General features: G+C 44.5%; 1 protein-coding gene across 1 annotated transcript in view; it reads right to left on the bottom strand.

Annotated features, from left to right (window-relative positions):
• Positions 1-9,932, bottom strand: part of LOC124775997 — a 141,996-nt gene extending 132,064 nt beyond the window's left edge. The window contains exon 1 of the mRNA XM_047250838.1: positions 9,868-9,932. Within this exon, the coding sequence (XP_047106794.1) occupies positions 9,868-9,907 (40 nt within the window). The 5' untranslated portion in view covers positions 9,908-9,932. The remainder of the gene's footprint in view (positions 1-9,867) is intronic.
• Positions 9,933-17,507: the final 7,575 nt, after the last annotated feature.

Genomic DNA, 17,507 nt, shown 5'->3' with positions numbered 1-17,507 from the left:
AACTGAACTGAAAGACTGTTGAAGACAGACGTAAACTATCCCAAGAAAGTTTAATAACAAAGCTCCAAGAACTGGATTTAAATGCTCTAGGAATACACCACAACCCCATAGTATCTCCTTCATAGGGATTGTGAGGATGACATTAGAATAGTTATTGCATGCACAGAGACATTCAAATACTCATTATCCCCACACTCCATATGTGAATGGAACAGAAAGAAACCCTAACAACTGGTACAATGGGACACACCCTCTGCCATGCACCTCACACTGGTTTGTAGAGTGTATACATAGATGTAGGTGTAGTGTAAAAGTGGAATTAAATAAAGGTGGAAACAATAATACATCCACAAACGGTGTAAAGTTCACAGTAATTACAGAAACAGAGAAATATGAATTTTCAAAATACATTCCTGGAAATTGAAATAAGAACACCGTGAATTCATTGTGCCAGGAAGGGGAAACTTTATTGACACATTCCTGGGGTCAGATACATCACATGATCACACTGACAGAACCACAGGCACATAGACACAGGCAACAGAGCATGCACAATGTCGGCACTAGTACAGTGTATAGCCACCTTTCGCAGCAATGCAGGCTGCTATTCTCCCATGGAGACGATCGTAGAGATGCTGGATGTAGTCCTGTGGAACGGCTTGCCATGCCATTTCCACCTGGCGCCTCAGTTGGACCAGCGTTCGTGCTGGACGTGCAGACCGCGTGAGACGACGCTTCATCCAGTCCCAAACATGCTCAATGGGGGACAGATCCGGAGATCTTGCTGGCCAGGGTAGCCGACGTACACCTTCTAGAGCACGTTGGGTGGCACGGGATACATGCGGACGTGCATTGTCCTGTTGGATCAGCAAGTTCCCTTGCCGGTCTAGGAATGGTAGAACGATGGGTTCGATGACGGTTTGGATGTACCGTGCACTATTTAGTGTCCTCTCGACGATCACCAGTGGTGTACGGCCAGCGTAGGAGATCGCTCCCCACACCATGATGCCGGGTGTTGGCCCTGTGTGCCTCGGTCGTATGCAGTCCTGATTGTGGCGCTCACCTGCACGGCGCCAAACACGCATACGACCATCATTGGCACCAAGGCAGAAGCGACTCTCATCGCTGAAGACGACACGTCTCCATTCGTCCCTCCATTCACGCCTGTCGCGACACCACTGGAGGCGGGCTGCACGATGTTGGGGCGTGAGCGGAAGACGGCCTAACGGTGTGCGGGACCGTAGCCCAGCTTCATGGAGACGGCTGCGAATGGTCCTCGCCGATACCCCAGGAGCAACAGTGTCCCTAATTTGCTGGGAAGTGGCGGTGCGGTCCCCTACGGCACTGCGTAGGATCCTACGGTCTTGGTGTGCATCCGTGCGTCGCTGCGGTCCGGTCCCAGGTCGACGGACACGTGCACCTTCCGCCGACCACTGGCGACAACATCGATGTACTGTGGAGACCTCACGCCCCACGTGTTGAGCAATTCGGCGGTACATCCACCCGGCCTCCCGCATGCCCACTATACGCCCTCGCTCAAAGTCCGTCAACTGCACATACGGTTCACGTCCACGCTGTCGCGGCATGCTACCAGTGTTAAAGACTGCGATGGAGCTCCGTATGCCACGGCAAACTGGCTGACACTGACGGCGGCGGTGCACAAATGCTGCGCAGCTAGCGCCATTTGACGGCCAACACCGCGGTTCCTGGTGTGTCCGCTGTGCCGTGCGTGTGATCATTGCTTGTACAGCCCTCTCGCAGTGTCCGGAGCAAGTATGGTGGGTCTGACACACCGGTGTCAATGTGTTCTTTTTTCCATTTCCAGGAGTGTATACAGATGAGCCTAAATACACTTAGGTGACAAAAGTCATGGGATGCCTCCTAATAACATGTAAAATCTCCTTTTGCTCAGTGTAGTGTAGCGACTCAACTTGGAATGGACTCAGAAAGTTGTGTGAAGTCCCCCTAGAAATACTGAGTCATGCTGCCTATATATCCATCCATAATTGAAAAAGTGCAGGGTTTTGTGCATGAACTGACTGTTCCACTAATATTTGGTGGGATTCATGTTGGGCAACTGGATGGCCAAATCGTTCACTCAAATCATCCAGAATGTTTTTCAAACCAATCACGAACAACTGTGGTCAGCTAACATGGTGCACAGCCATCCAAAACAATTCCATCACTACTTGGGAACATACAGTCCATGAACGGCTACAAACAGTCTCCAAGAGGTTCAGCTGAACCAGAGGACCGAGTCCATCCCAAGTAAACATAGCCCACATCATTATCAAGCGACCACCAGCCTGCACAGTGTCTTGTTGGCAACTTGGGTCCATGGCTTCATGAGATCTGCACCACACTAGGACCCTTTGACCCTACCATCAGCTCTTAGTGACTGACCAGGTCATAGTTTTCCAGCCATCTAGGGTCCTACTAATATGGTCACAAACCCAGGAGAGGCAGTGTAGGTGACACTGTGCTGTTAGCAAAGGCACTTGCATTGGTTGTCTGCTCCCAGAGCCAATTAATGCCAAATTTGGCATCTCCACTATATGGTGAGTAGCAATTTCATCGTAATAATATTGTCAACAAAAGAAGAAAGAAACACAACAAAAAAATTCTATCACATAAATTTAATGCTGCCAAAAGTAAAATTCACTTGAGGAAATAGTACTTATCTTTGATAGCTGAAATTCTGAGTTGGTAGCACACAGAATTACACTTCCTGGAGGTAAGTACCGGCAAATCATTCTGTCTTTTTGTAATTTTATAAATAAAATACCAGATTTAAACCCTTGTGGAATGAACAAACCATAATTTAGATATAGAAATGATAGTATAAATAACACAATGTTGCAAAATGTTATAGATGTTGAAGGTACAAACTGAATTTAAGAGTAATTAATGCCAAAAGTGTTAGAATATTTATTTAAATATTTGCATTAAGTGTCATGTTACTGATATGGTAAGAACTGTCTTCTTGCTATTGTCATACATTATAGCAAATTATCAGTTGCAAGGAATTATATTACTCACAAAAATCTCTTGACAAAATCTTCTGTCCTGGTATGAGTTACCTCAAGCAGCGTAGAGCATAGTAGACAAGGTGCATGTGTTATAACCTTGTATATAATACTAAGATATGCACTGCTTCACCAGGCTGCTGATACACAACACTTCAAATATTCTCCCAAGAGCATATGCAGGGGCCAGCCACCAGAGGCCGCTTGTGGTGGGTCACATGACTCGTGCACACGCACACAGCATAGCATCTGCCACGTCATCTACCGGAGCCCTCCTCTTTACACATGCAATGCAGCAGGCACTTGATCTTACATTGTGGAAATACATATTTCCAGCAGCTGCAATTATCAATACCTGGACTGTTTCTATGTTTTTGTCTATGTCCTTAATTGTTGTTTTCTTGTATGTGGAAGAAGAATAAACTCAGGTTCATCATGGCTGTGCTGTTGCTTGCATCTTACAGTATGATACAATTAGTGACAAGTGTCATGTTCTTTTCCATATGCTCAGTCTGTCTGGCTGTTCCTTCAGTTCTTCTGTCATGGAGGCAGTGGTCCAATGTCTCTGCAAGCAGCAGTAGGCTCTTACAGTTGCTGTCATGAAACTTTAGCCACACTGACAATGCAGGCTTTTACACTGTTGGTATACCCTCTACCCTTTCCCCCTTATGAAGACGCTTCCGAAGACTAGGATGCTTATGAGAAGTGGCTTTGGCAACACTTCCTTGCTTTTGTTTTCACTGATGGAAACATTTGTAAGGCTTTGTTCCTTTCTCAGATTTATCCTCGGATCTACCAGTTCGTGTGCCAGTTATCCCCACTTCGGGGAACTGCGCCACTTTCGCTTGATGAAATATGTGAGCTGTTGTCCAGTTATCTTCATAAATGCATGCATTTAATTGCAGCACTGTAATTATACTGTCATAAACAGCCCTGCCAGTCTAACTGGGCTTGGGCATCCAAACTCCACAGCCTCAGTCCAAATGTCAGTTTGTTACTGACAGTCATCATGATTCCTATGTTGATTGTATGGTCCATGAAACTAACATTCAGTTGGCTACTGACATGGAGGTGCATCAGTGCACACTACAGTGCAAGAATCCACCTTTGGCTGAAGCATTAAATATTGGTCAATCTTTTGAGGCACCTCATGCTACTGCTGATTATACTGAAGCTTGGTGCGACATCGCCATGGTGGCTTCTGTTCCTGGTCATTGGGTGTCAGTAAGTTCTCAGGAGGAAGACAATATGGCAGCTGTACAAACACAGCGTCTGCACTGCACTGACAGTGGCATACCAAACAACAACCACAGCAATCGCAACAATCTGTGCTCCCATCTTGCCCATACTGTTTCATGCAACTTGATAGGTCCCAGTGCCCTAAGTGCTGGATGAATTGCAACAACTACAGGAAAAAAGGCCATATTGTGTCCATGTTTTGTTCCCAGTACCTTCTTGCAGAGATGTACATGGACATTAACTGTATATCTCCAGTGCTTACAAATCGTGACAAACTGTTTATTGAAGTGTGAGTGATGGACAAAGTGCTCAGACTAAAAGTGGATGGAGGTACATTTGTGACTTTACTGAACACACAAACTTGTGTGAATTTTGGTATCTCTGGCATTGTCTCTGGTTACTCAAAATTTGGTGAGTTACAACAAGCAGCATATTCCAATTATGAGGCAATTTATAGCTCCCACTATGTATAAATCTGTGGTTCGTTCCTTGACTTTTTTGGTAGTGGATGATGCTGGTGCCACAGTTTTGTTTGTTCTGGATGCTTTCAGTGGTTTTGATTTTTCCATTTCAGATACAGCGCGCCTCGTTTCGAAACAGATCCCTTATCAATAGTTAGAGTCTCTGTGTGTTGAGTTCTCATCTCTTTTCTCAAGTGGGTTAGGTTATATCACTAATTTTGCAGTCCACATTACTCTGAAACATATGGCATGGCCACACTTTTTATGTGTGTGCCTTATTCCAGTGGCTTTGCATGATCAATTTAAATCAGAATCACACAGGCTGACTTCAATGGGAGTCATACAGCCTATTACATGATGTCAGTGGTCCCCCCCCCCCCCCCCACCCCTCCTGAGACTGTTAAAAAAATCGACTGGTTGGCTTCGCCTCTGCAATGACTTTAATGTTTCAGTTAACACACAATCTATCATTAACACCTACTCCTTGGCCCATTATTGGCTAAACTCACTGGGGCTTAGTTTTTTCTAAAACTAATTTATGTAAAGCCTTTTCACAGGTTCTGTTGGATTAGGATTCTAAATGGCTCTTTGTGATTAACGCACCTTTTAGGCACCTTCCATTCAGTGTGGCTAGTGCCCTGGAACAACTGATGATGTCCGTTCTGTAGTACATCAACTATGTCAATGACATCACCATGCTGGGTGCACCCACAAAAGAGCATTTACATACCTTATGCACCTTGTTCACAGTCCTGCATACAGCAAAGTTGAAATGCAACTTTTCAAGTTACACTTTTTACAGCCATATAGTGTGAATTTGGTGTTTGAGGGTTCTCGGGATGGTGTTAAGCCTTTACATCATCATGTCGCCATGGTCACAGCTCTGCTTCACCCTACATATGTCTAAGAACTCCTAGAATTTTAGGTAAAATTCCTTACTACTAGAAAACTTATTCTGGGTGCCCATCCGCTCCATGAGTTGCTCCACAAGAATGTGCCTCTTCAGCGGATGCTGGCCTGCAAGTACACATTCATGCTTTTGAAATCTAAATTACATTCTGCTTCTTGTTTGGCTCCTTTCCATCCTGGCCAGCACACGGTTTTTGCTGCAGTATGAACTCAGGGCCATTCTCACACACTGATATGAGGATGTTTTGGGATGTTCAATGGCTTACATGTCAAAAACACAACTCTTCTCAGCAGCACTACTCCATAGTTGAAGAAGAAGTGCTGACTATTCACTACGCCCTCAAAAAATTCATGTGTTCTTGTATGAAAGTTCCACCTCACTACTGACCACCTGCCCTTAGTTTCATTGTTTAATCCTTCTGCTTCACTGCCCGACAAAGCAGAATATCACCTGCAGCAGTGGGCCTTGCTTGTGTTGTTACAACTGTGAAATACGTTTTCAGTCTACTCCACAACATGCCAGTGCTGGCATGCTGCCACAGCTCCCGATAGAACCAGATCCTACTTTTGATCAGGACAAACTTGTTTTTCACTTAGATGTTGAAGTGTAATGTACAGCGGAAGGGCTTCCATTACGGGCTCCAGAATCACAGCTGCTGTTGCTTCCAATCCAATTTTGCATCAAGCATGGTTGGCCAGACAACCCTATGCAGTGCTTCTGATTCTTTGTGTACCTGTTTTGCCGTCCATCACAGCTTTTCAGTATTTGATGGTGTTGTTTTCTTAGCTATGAGTGGCTGTCACCTAGGGTTGTGATCCCAACTGCCCTTCGGTGGGATGTGCTTCAGCTCCTACAACAGGAACATTGGGGAGGGGGAGAGGGGGGGGGTCATCACATGCCAAGTTATTGGCTCATCAGCAAGTGGTTTTCTCCGATATCGACAGTGACACTGTACACCTTGCTGCGGCCTGCTCTCCGTGTGCTACCCAAGAGGTTGCACTTCAGATGATGCTCTCTCCCTGGCCAACACCACAGTGCCTGTGGGAACACATCCATGTTGATTTTGTGGAACCCTTCCTAAATTCTTGCTGTTTGTAGGTTGTTGATGCTTTCTCTAAATTTCCATGTCCTTCAATGTCAGCTGCAGCTATGAGTAAGTCTTTCTCCAAAAATTTTCCTAGCAAAGGACTGCCTTATATGTTCATGACAGGTAACAGCCCTCTGTGCGCCTCAGGCCTTCCACAATTTTTGTGCCCACGAAGACATTCACCGAGTGGCTGCTCCTCCTTTTCGCTCTGAATCTAATGGTGAGGCAAAACAAACAAAAAAAGTTTGTCACTAATTCTTCCCCCATGGATGATGCCTTAATACACTTCTTAAGTTCCTACAGGTTTATACCCATGGGGGATTGGAATCCAGCTGAGATGCTCCATGCTCATCAGCCATGCCCCCTCCTGAAGGTGCTCACGCCACCTCACCAATGCCCGTCAGTGTGACCCTCGTCGTGTTCACTCCTGGCTCTGGGATCTAGGACTGGGGGTTCAGCCAACGAAGTGAATTCTGAACACAGTCCACAGCAGCTAAGGCCACTACCTCTGCATGGTGCGCACCGGAAATGGGCTTGTGGTGCACCACCATGACCGGCTATGTCCTCATACCACAGTGAGGCTGCAGGTCTGACACTGCTGCCTTCACCTCCTCCCTCAGCACGTGTCCTGGACTCATGCGGTGTCCCTGCTGTGGGGATGGACTCATCCTCCTTGTGGATGTTGTTGCCTTCTGCCTCTCCTGCATGGTCAAGCCCCCTGGTGCCTGCTGCCTGGCCTTCACATAATGATGCATCTCTCAAAATAAACAATAACGCCCTACAGTGCCATATATCCCAAGATTTCGTGAATTCAAATCGCTTCACAAGTGCTTCATTAGAAAACTTGTGAAACGGTTTGAATTCATGAAATCCAGGGATATATGGCACAGTATGACAATATTACTCATTTTGAGAGATGCATATATGGCCTGAAGATAACATAGTGGAATGCCGAAACTGGTTGTAATCGAAATAAAAAAATAACATCTCAATTACAAGGCTCCCCTTTCACAGGGGAGGAAGGAAAGATTATCAGCAGGGCACAAAATGTATTAGGAATGGAAGAGAGCATCGAAGAACTAGTCATAAGCACGCATTGGTGGGCTTAAATCAATAATAAAAATACACGGCTGTTGGAGAATTTGATAGATATTGACAATCATGGCTCATTCCACGTGATTTCGCCAGCCAATGACAGCAGATATTCAGAGCATAGGACGTGTGATGTAGTTAGCCAATAGCAACATTAATGTTAAGTGGCGTGAACACACAAGCAGGAAAAGTTAATGGTTTAAATTAATGTACATAGTGTAGCTACAAGAAAAGCTAAGCTTTCGCGTATAATATTCGTCTTTTTGCGTTTGTTACATTTTAAGATACAGCACACAAATGTGGCAGTAAAATTTTAAATAATGACGTTATCTAGTCTTCTGGGCTCGAAATTCTACTAAGAGGCTGGTCCTCAAAGCGTTTAGTTTTAAATGAGAGTTAAACGCTCTATAATTTAAGAAATTCATTTCACATTCTCACACTGAATTTTGCGTAAATGGAAATTTACTTCGAAAGTAACGCTTTTCAAAGCACCATTCACAATATCTTCCCGCGACCTGTTAGAGATAGGTTCACTTGAGCGCCAGAAAACAGACGTTACTGCGCATGGGCAGCTCCGAAAACGCGTATGTGTGTGTGTGTGTGTGTGTAAAGAGACCTTACATGGCGTCATAAAAGAAATAAAACATCAAGGGCTTCTGGAGCATCGGAATTTCGTAAACCATACAAAAATGCGTAATTCAGTTTAAATTGCACATTCCTACGCCCAGATTCACAATGACGTAGGCCCAACCTGATATTAAGTTTTTCAGTGCGGTTTCGGGATGCAAATTTTCTTCGAGTACCAGTACTGTATTATCTCATGTTTGGTTCTTTATGATGCCAGAATGCCATACGTGCCAGACGATGAAAATGTGCATTTGAAATTCAGTGAACAGTTGAAACTAGCTAACAGTGTGGATTGAAATACTTCGTTTCTAATAAATTGACCGCCTCTGCGGAAAAGATTAATAAAAGCCACATTTGTTTAGCAAACTGACAAAAATAACTTCATTGTTCTGCAATGCGATTAATGCTTGTCTGCGTGGAAATAAAATAAAATCAGAAAACTGACACTAATAACATATTTTAGCCGTCCGTAATTATGTGAATGTATTTTAATTCGCTTGACAGCTCCCAGCCGTTTTGTTTTGATTTGACGTGAGAACTGTAAACGAGGAGGAAACAGCAAAATCACTAAACGTAAACACGGCTCACGTGGAGACTAACCCCCTCCCCCACTACAACCCATATTGCTCCACGCTGGAGCGAATCTGGCAGCTTGTGCGTGCCAGAAAAATCTTTCCCGTAAGCATCTGACTGCTTGTCACTACTACTGCTACAGCTAACAGCCATACTTCCAAAAGTTTCAAGCAGCCGGAAGCGGGAAGAGGTACTGCGCATACGCAAGTCAACTGCGCATGCGCGTGAGACCGCTGGCAACTGCTCAAACGAACTTGATATAAACAGTTGTAACATGACGTTCATCGGCAGAAGTTTATTGTTACGCGGTATTCCACAGTCTTCGTCCTAAGACCTTTGACACATTTTGTTGTTTATCAGTTCTTATCAGTTAAACCTACAAAAAATTAACTGAAGACTAAAACAATGAAAAATTCCCGGAGCTCTAAAAAATTCACAGGTTTTTTCCCGGATGAAAAAATTCCTCGGATTTTCCCGGTTGTCCCGGAGCGTATACACCCCGCTTTAGCTGCAAAAAAGATTATCCCACATAACCTTGATCCCACCCATTCATCCTGCGAAAGCCAAATTTTAGCTCCAACTGCAGCAATTTGACTGTTCAAAAGATCAAGAAACACTTTACAAAGCGGAAGAAATACTTTGTACCTGATTAAATATGGCACTCCACATTTCTGATCAGTTAAAGAAAAGACAAGACAACGAGTGACATGGGTTATGAAGCATTTAATGACTGGTTTACAGAAAATTGTCCTACAAGGGAAGCAACTCTTTAATGTAGACTACAGTCTTATCTTAGATATTTTATTACTTTTGTGGAAATACTTAAACAAAAACAATGAAAAATATACTTACATGATGAAATGAGCAGTAGTAGTAATGTAAAACACTTCATTACGGGAAGACTGTTTTCAATTGATTGTCCTGCAACAAAAGACTTAATAAAAATTCATGCTTACTGTTAGAAAAAACTTTCATGGGAACAATGGTTTATAATAAAATCAAAATAAATATTAACACTGATTATTTATCAACTGCTGATACAGTAATGAGTAGAGCAGGACTGTGGTATAATCACAAACTAAAGACTCATTAACTTTTGGAACTTATAACAGGAAAGGAAAAAGGGAAAGGAGTGGTGAGATAAAAGATGCTTGACAGAAGTAAAAACTCACTCCATATCCTAATCCAATCTCAATATTTTTTAACTATGAAAACTCTCAAACGTTAATAACGCAAGCTTAAAAAATACTATGACACCAGCCTTGCATCCTTCCACAATATGCCCATTGCCACGTCCCATTGCTTCCTAGTCCAAGCACGTATGGAGTGCAGGAAGAATGATTGAATGCCTTTGTGCATGCAGTAACTATTCTAATTTTATCCTCACGATCCCTACATGAGCGATATGTACGGGGTTGTAGCAGATTCCTAAGAGTCATCATTTAAAGACAGTTCTTGGTATTTTGTTAGAAGACTGAGCCATGCTCCGGCTCACGTTCGTGCCGTTGACAGGTTGGCGTCGTGTATTCGGATTGTGACCCCTCGTTTTCTTAGTGCGTTCAGTGGCGCCACTACGTTTGCTCGCTTTGTCTGTCCATGAGTGGCAGCAGCGGCATTTATCTATAGCGAGTACTGTGGCACTGTCTTTGGAGCGACCTCTAGTATTTTTGGGTCGTCGTGTGGGAGTTCAGTTGAGACGGAGGACCAGTGAAGTCCTCACAGACCCAGGACTCGCCGGGACAGCTGGCAACACATGCACTACCCGATGGAAGGATGCGGTCGCGAGAGTGCACGACGACGCCAAGGACCCGATTCAGCTAGTTTAAGTTGAATGAATCGTTATATCCGAGTAGTGAAACCGCCACCATTGTGTGTGTATCCGTCCGCCGAAGTCCTCATGGTAACAAGCTGTTAGTTGGCGATTCATACTGGGACGTTTGCCTTGCCAGACTTGATCGAGAGTGACCGTTGGTTGGTCGTTCGGTCGCTCGTCTCAACGGACGTCGTGTATTTGGTCTTCCCACGGCTTCTGGGTTATCTGAGTTTGTGTCGACTTGCAATTCGTCCTTGTTGCTCCACAGTGACTGGTTATAGTACTGTTTGAGTTGTTTGTGCAATTGTTTTCGCGGATCCGTTTGTATCTAGTGCGGTTTTGAATGAGCAGTTATTTTAACGCTGTCTGCGTACTGGATTCGTGGAGGCAACTTGTGATTACCTTGGATTATTCTTGCGTTTGAACATGTTCTCTTGTACAATGTTTATCGTTTTACGATGTCAAGAGTGTAGTCTGCCTGTCTGCCTGGCATGGGTTATTCTATTGTGTATTGGGCATCGCACGTTAGGTAGATTTTGTGAGAATGTTGGTATTGCGTTTAACTGTGACTGGTTTGAGTTGCCATCCTGTTAAGTGAGTATAGCACTTGGTTGCCTGTCTCACCTTACTTACGTTTGAGGGTCTTTCTCAGGTCGATCCTTGGAGCACTGTCTGTGGATCACTCCCTTCTTTATTTGGGCTGATTGTGTCAATTGTTTAAAAAAATAATATTTTGTTTAAATTCTTCCTATTGCTTGTGGCCTTCAGATGACATATAATTTGAATTCTTCTTAATAAGGCCTACAGCTGTGCGTGTAGGTCGTGTTACAGTCAATTTTTTTATTTGGTTGTTTAAAAATTATTTTGGTATTTTTGACGTGTAGTTGTCTTCCTCATTTGTAATTCAGGCCTTCAGCCGCTAATTGTTCTGAAGTACTGATTGTTGCCTTCAGCCGACAAATAATTTTGAATTCTTTCTTAATAAGGCCTTCAGCCGTCAGTGTAGCTTGTATTACAGTCAATTTTTAAAAATGATTGTTTTTAAAAAATTATTTCCTTAAATAAAATGTACATGTTTACTGAGCAACCAACGGTAACTGAGCAAGGCCGCGTCCACACCTTTTCCTGCCTTCCCTGAGTCCCACATTTCAGACTTTCTTGGGGGTAGATTATATTTATTTTCCAGATTCTGCCATTTCAGTTTCTTCAGAATCTCTGCAGCACTCTCTCACGGATCAAACAAATATGGCACCATTCACGCTGTCTTTCCCTGTATACATTCAAAATCCCCTCTACAACCAGTTGCGCAAGTGATACGTAAGCGCCGGGCGCGGTGGTCTAGCGGTTCTAGGCGCTCAGTCCGGAACCGCGCGACTGCTACGGTCGCGGGTTCGAATCCTGCCTCGGGCATGGATGTGTGTGATATCCTTAGGTTAGTTAGGTTTAAGTAGTTCTAAGTTCTAGGGGACTGATGACCACAGATGTTAAGTCCCATAGTGCTCAGAGCCATTTGCACCATTTTTTTGATATGTAAGCGATCTCCTTTTTAGACCGATAGCACTTCCCCAGTGTTCTACCAATAAACCACCTGCTTTACTCATGACTGAGGCTATGTGATCAATCCATTTGATATCCCTACAAAGTGTTTCACCCAAGTATTTGTATCAGTTGGCTGATTCTAACAAAGCCTCAGTGATATTATAGTCATAGGATATTATGTTTTTTCCGTTTTGAAATGCACAATTTTGCATAGAGAATAGAGCTCAAACAGCAAAATGGTTCATATTTTTCATGACAAATGGGTCTGGGTACACCTGGTACAAAATGGCTCTGAGCACTATGGGACTTAACTTCTGAGGTCATCAGTCCACTAGAACTTAGAACTACTTAAACCTAACTAACCTAAGGACATCACACATATCCATGCCCGATGCAGGATTCGAACCTGCGACCGTAGCGGTCGCGCGGTTCCAGACTGTAGCGCCTAGAACCGCTCGGTGACTCCGGCCGGCCGCTTGGTACAAGTCAGTATCTATGTTCTGCCTTCTTCACGTCAACACATATGTTAGTTTGAAGGAGGGGTATAGAGAGAGAGAGAGAGAGAGAGAGAGAGAGAGAGATTTGGGGCGGGGGGGGGGGGGGGGCTGGAGGAGGGGACATTTTATCAGTACTCTTCGGAATACATGCAACTAAAGCAGCAAACTCCTTTTTCTTCGTAAGGGTAAGTATAGTGTCACTGACTTCTTTGAATTCTCAGTTAAGGTTTTTACCCTCCACTTTGTTTTACATTTTCCCATCGCTGTGGAAATTGGCCTTGCCCATATTCCAAACCAATACAAATGAAGTAAAGCAGTCATCAACACACATTTAGGTCTGTACACCGAAGTTCTGGTACAGGTTATGCTCAACACTCTGAGTGAGTGCTTCATAAATAGCTTTTGATTAGCTGAAGCTGCTGCCAGTGTTATATGTTTGGCCACTGCCAATACTGTCATTTTTCCCTGCCTGTGTGTGCCATGGCTGTTAGCGACTGTCGTGCCATGTCAAACCAGTAACCTCATGTGTATAGTGCCACAACTATGCGAGGCAGGAGCAGCTTGTCCCCTCTGCAGTGGCACTCTCAGCACAAAAACTGGTTCAAATGGCTCTGAGCACTATGGGACTCAACTGCTGAGGTCATTAGTCCCCTAGAACTTAGAACTAGTTAAACCTAACTAACCTAAGGACATCACAAACATGCATGCCCGAGGCAGGATTCGAACCTGCGACCGTAGCGGTCTTGCGGTTCCAGACTGCAGCGCCTTTAACCGCACGGCCACTTCGGCCGGCTCTCAGCCCAATAATCAGCGGTCAGGATATTGGGATTTGATAGGTGGAGCTTGATTTCTCTGCTCCTTTGCTCCCTGCAAAGTCCCCCCCCCCCCCTCCCCCATCATCAAACAGTAGGTGTGTGGTCCTATGAACCTATTTATCCAAACATACGTGCAGAATCCATCCATATATATGTATAGAATGGCGCGATAGGCCATAGTTTACCAAGTAATTTCTATCATGGTGCACTGTGAAATTTTTTGCATACTAAAAGTGTGATTGCCGGAAGTGATCATAAAGTTAAATGCAGACAAAAACTGAAGGCTGATTGTAAATTAACATTTTGACGTCAGGATGTGTATTCTGATATACATACCATTAGGGCTTGTTGTCCTACAAAGCAAACAAAAGTCCACAGTTTATCTCATCTGTATAGTAGGATGCAACATAGAGCATAACACACACCACTAATTTGGCATTGGAGAAATGTTCTCTTCGCCACACAAGTATATAATAATTCATCAGTTAGCAAAATGATGAAACAGTAGCAAAACTATGGGTACTAGACCTGTTTTCCACTTAGAACAATGTGATGATGTTGAACAGCTCAATAAAGGTTTGTAGTTCTTCAAACATAACCATGCAGAAGGTACTCAAAATGAAACAGTGGATGTTAGCTGTAACACACTAATACATGGGAGCAATAATACAAAGGATTATGTGGACACAGCGGAACAATCACGTGAGCTCATTCTCAGTTAAGGAAAATCGTGGGCTGTAGTTCATTAGTAGGTTACTGGGAAAACATAATTTGTTTATAAAAGCATTAATGATAAATACTGTTATTATCTTAAGGTCTGCTGGAACACACTAATGAGAAACTTATTTAAAAATACACTCTAAGACAAAAAAAAAAGACACGCCACAAAGGAATTACCTGATTGTGACAGAAATCGAAGACGTGATGATATATAGACAAACAAGTGATTTCAATTTCGGAACAACGGTATCGTCTATTCAAGTGAATGAGCTTCACAAACTGAGAAAGTCAATAATGTGTTGGTCTATCTCTGATCCTCATGCAAGCAGTTATTCGGCTTCTTATTCATTGACAAGAGTTGTTGGATGTCTTCCTATGGGATATCATGCCAAACTCTGTCTAATTGGTGCGTTATATGTTCAAAATCGTGAGCTGGTTGCAGGACCCTGCCCACGATGCTCCGTATGTTATCAATTAGGAAGAGGTCTGGAGATCTTCCTGGCCAAGGCTGGGTTTGGCAAGCAAGAAGGCATGCAGTAGAGACTCTCTCTGTGCGCGGGGAGGCATTATCTTGCTGAAATCTAAGCCCATGACGGCTTGCCATGAAGGGCAACAAAACGGCGCATAGGACATCACTGATGTATCGCTATACTGTAAGGGTGCTGCGGACGACAACCAAAGGGGCCTGCCATGAAAAGAAATGGTACTCCAGCCCACTGTTAGGCTGTATGGCAGGCAACAATCACATTGGTATCACAGTGCTGTCCGAGGCACCCCCAGACACGTCTTTGCTGGTCACTGAGACACCATTTGAAGTGACTCTCATCACTGAATACAATTCCACTCCAACCAATGAGATTCCAAGCCGAAGACGCGCCTGGAGAAGCCCTGGACAGTGGTGAGATACCACGCTGCATGCGGCGGACAACAGTGGGGGCCCTTTGGTTATCATTCCCGGCACACTTGCCGCACAGTGGTATGTCGACGATATTCTAAGCCCCGTTTTATTGCCCTTCACGGGAAGCCATAGTGAGCTGACATTTCATTACGATAACCAAATGTTTCTAAAACTGAGGTAAGCCTGTTCCACCTCTCTAATCGCCTTTCATCAGCAAAGATCAGTCCACAGTTCGGCCCTCTTGGCACAGTCAGATACAATGAATGCCCAAAATACCTGGGAGTCACTCTGGACAGAACTTTAACATACAAAAAACACCTTTCCAACTCAGCCAAGAAGATACAAACACGCGTGAGCCTTCAAACTTCCTGGCAGATTAAAACTGTGTGCCGGACCGAGACTCGAACTCGGGAACTTTGCCTTTCGCGGGCAAGTGATCTACCGACTGAGCTACCAAAGCACTACTCACGCCCCGTCCTCACAGCTTTACTTCTGCCAGTACCTCGTCTCCTACCTTCCAAACTTTACAGAAGCTCTCCTGCGAACCTTGCAGAACTAGCACTCCTGAAAGAAAGGATACTGCGGAGACATGGCTTAGCCACAGCCTGGGGGATGTTTCTAGAATGAAATTTTCACTCTACAGCGGAGTGTGCGCTGATATGAAACTGTGAGGACGGGGCGTGAGTCGTGCTTGGGTAGCTCAGTCGGTAGAGCACTTGTCCGCGAAAGGCGAAGGTCCCGAGTTCGAGTCTCGGTCCGGCACACAGTTTTAATCTGCCAGGAAGTTTTATATGAGCGCACACTCCGCTGTAGAGTGAAAATTTCATTCTAGAAACATCCCCCAGGCTGTGGCTAAGCCATGTCTCCGTAGTATCCTTTCTTTCAGGAGTGCTAGTTCTGCAAGGTTCGCAGGAGAGCTTCTGTAAAGTTTGGAAGGTAGGAGACGAGGTACTGGCAGAAGTAAAGCTGTGAGGACGGGGCGTGAGTCGTGCTTGGGTAGCTCAGTCGGTAGAGCACTTGCCCGCGAAAGGCAAAGGTCCCGAGTTCGAGTCTCGGTCCGGCACACAGTTTTAATCTGCCAGGAAGTTTCATATCAGCGCACACTCCGCTGTAGAGTGAAAATTTCATTCACGAGTGAACCTTGTGAGAAAGTTGGCAGGCAGTATATGGGGAGCGACCACATCAGTTCTCCGAGGAGCGTCCCTTGCACTGGTATAATCCGCAGCAGAATACTGTGCACCAGTTTGGCTCCGAAGCACCCAAATAGCGAAAGTAGACGCCCAGCTGAACTCAGTTATGAGAGTAATTTGTGGTACAGTCCGGTCTACACCTACTTGCTGGCTACCAGTGCTTTCAAACGTCTGTCCACCAGACCGTCGAAAGGCTGCTCTTTACAACCTCTGTCAGCAAGTTTCTGAAAACAACTCCATCCCTCTTCATGACGATTTGCTATCACTGCCCAGGAAACGCCTCAAATCTAGAAGACTAGTCCAATTGCTATCCACAGGATTCGACCAGGACGCAGAGTGGAAACGTGAGTGGCAAGCTACAAGAACCCGAAACCACGAACTTGTAGACAATCCAACAGTTCTAGTTCCAGGCTTCCACCAACCAAGGGAGGTGTGGGTGCAGTTAAACAGATATCGGACCGAAGAGGGTACGTGAAAATACAACATGCACAAGTGGGGCTTTTGAAGTGACAGTGTGTGTGACTGTGGTGACACCCAAACAATGAGCCACATTGTGAATGACTGTCCAATCAGACGCTTCCCTGGTGGCATTGAGAAGCTCCATCAAGCATCCCACGAGGCACTCCGCTGGATCGAGTCCATCAACATCCGAGTGTAGTCTGAGCCGTTTTAAAACTTGTGTGCTATATATAATTTCACATGTTCATTTTTAAATATATTTCTTTGTTTTACTATATGTGTATTACTGTAATTGATGCATACGATAATAAATAATAATTACGATAATTCCCACCCTCACACGGCGAGAGTTCCTTCTATTTGTTGTCGTACTTACCAAATGTTACTTTGACCAGCAGTCATCGAATCTCTCCCTAATTCAGAATTTTAGGAGCATTATGGGCAGGACACTTCAACTGGTTGGGGATTCTGACGATCTAACGCGCAAACTGGATGATATCTCTCAAGAGGGCTCCCAGCAACTGTGTCAATGAATGCCAAGCAGAATAGCTGCTTGCTTAA

This window comes from Schistocerca piceifrons, chromosome 2 (assembly GCF_021461385.2).
Source record: "Schistocerca piceifrons isolate TAMUIC-IGC-003096 chromosome 2, iqSchPice1.1, whole genome shotgun sequence".
Taxonomy (NCBI): domain Eukaryota; kingdom Metazoa; phylum Arthropoda; class Insecta; order Orthoptera; family Acrididae; genus Schistocerca; species Schistocerca piceifrons.
Note: the sequence above shows the minus strand (reverse complement) of the source record. Positions and strands in the feature narration are given on the sequence as shown.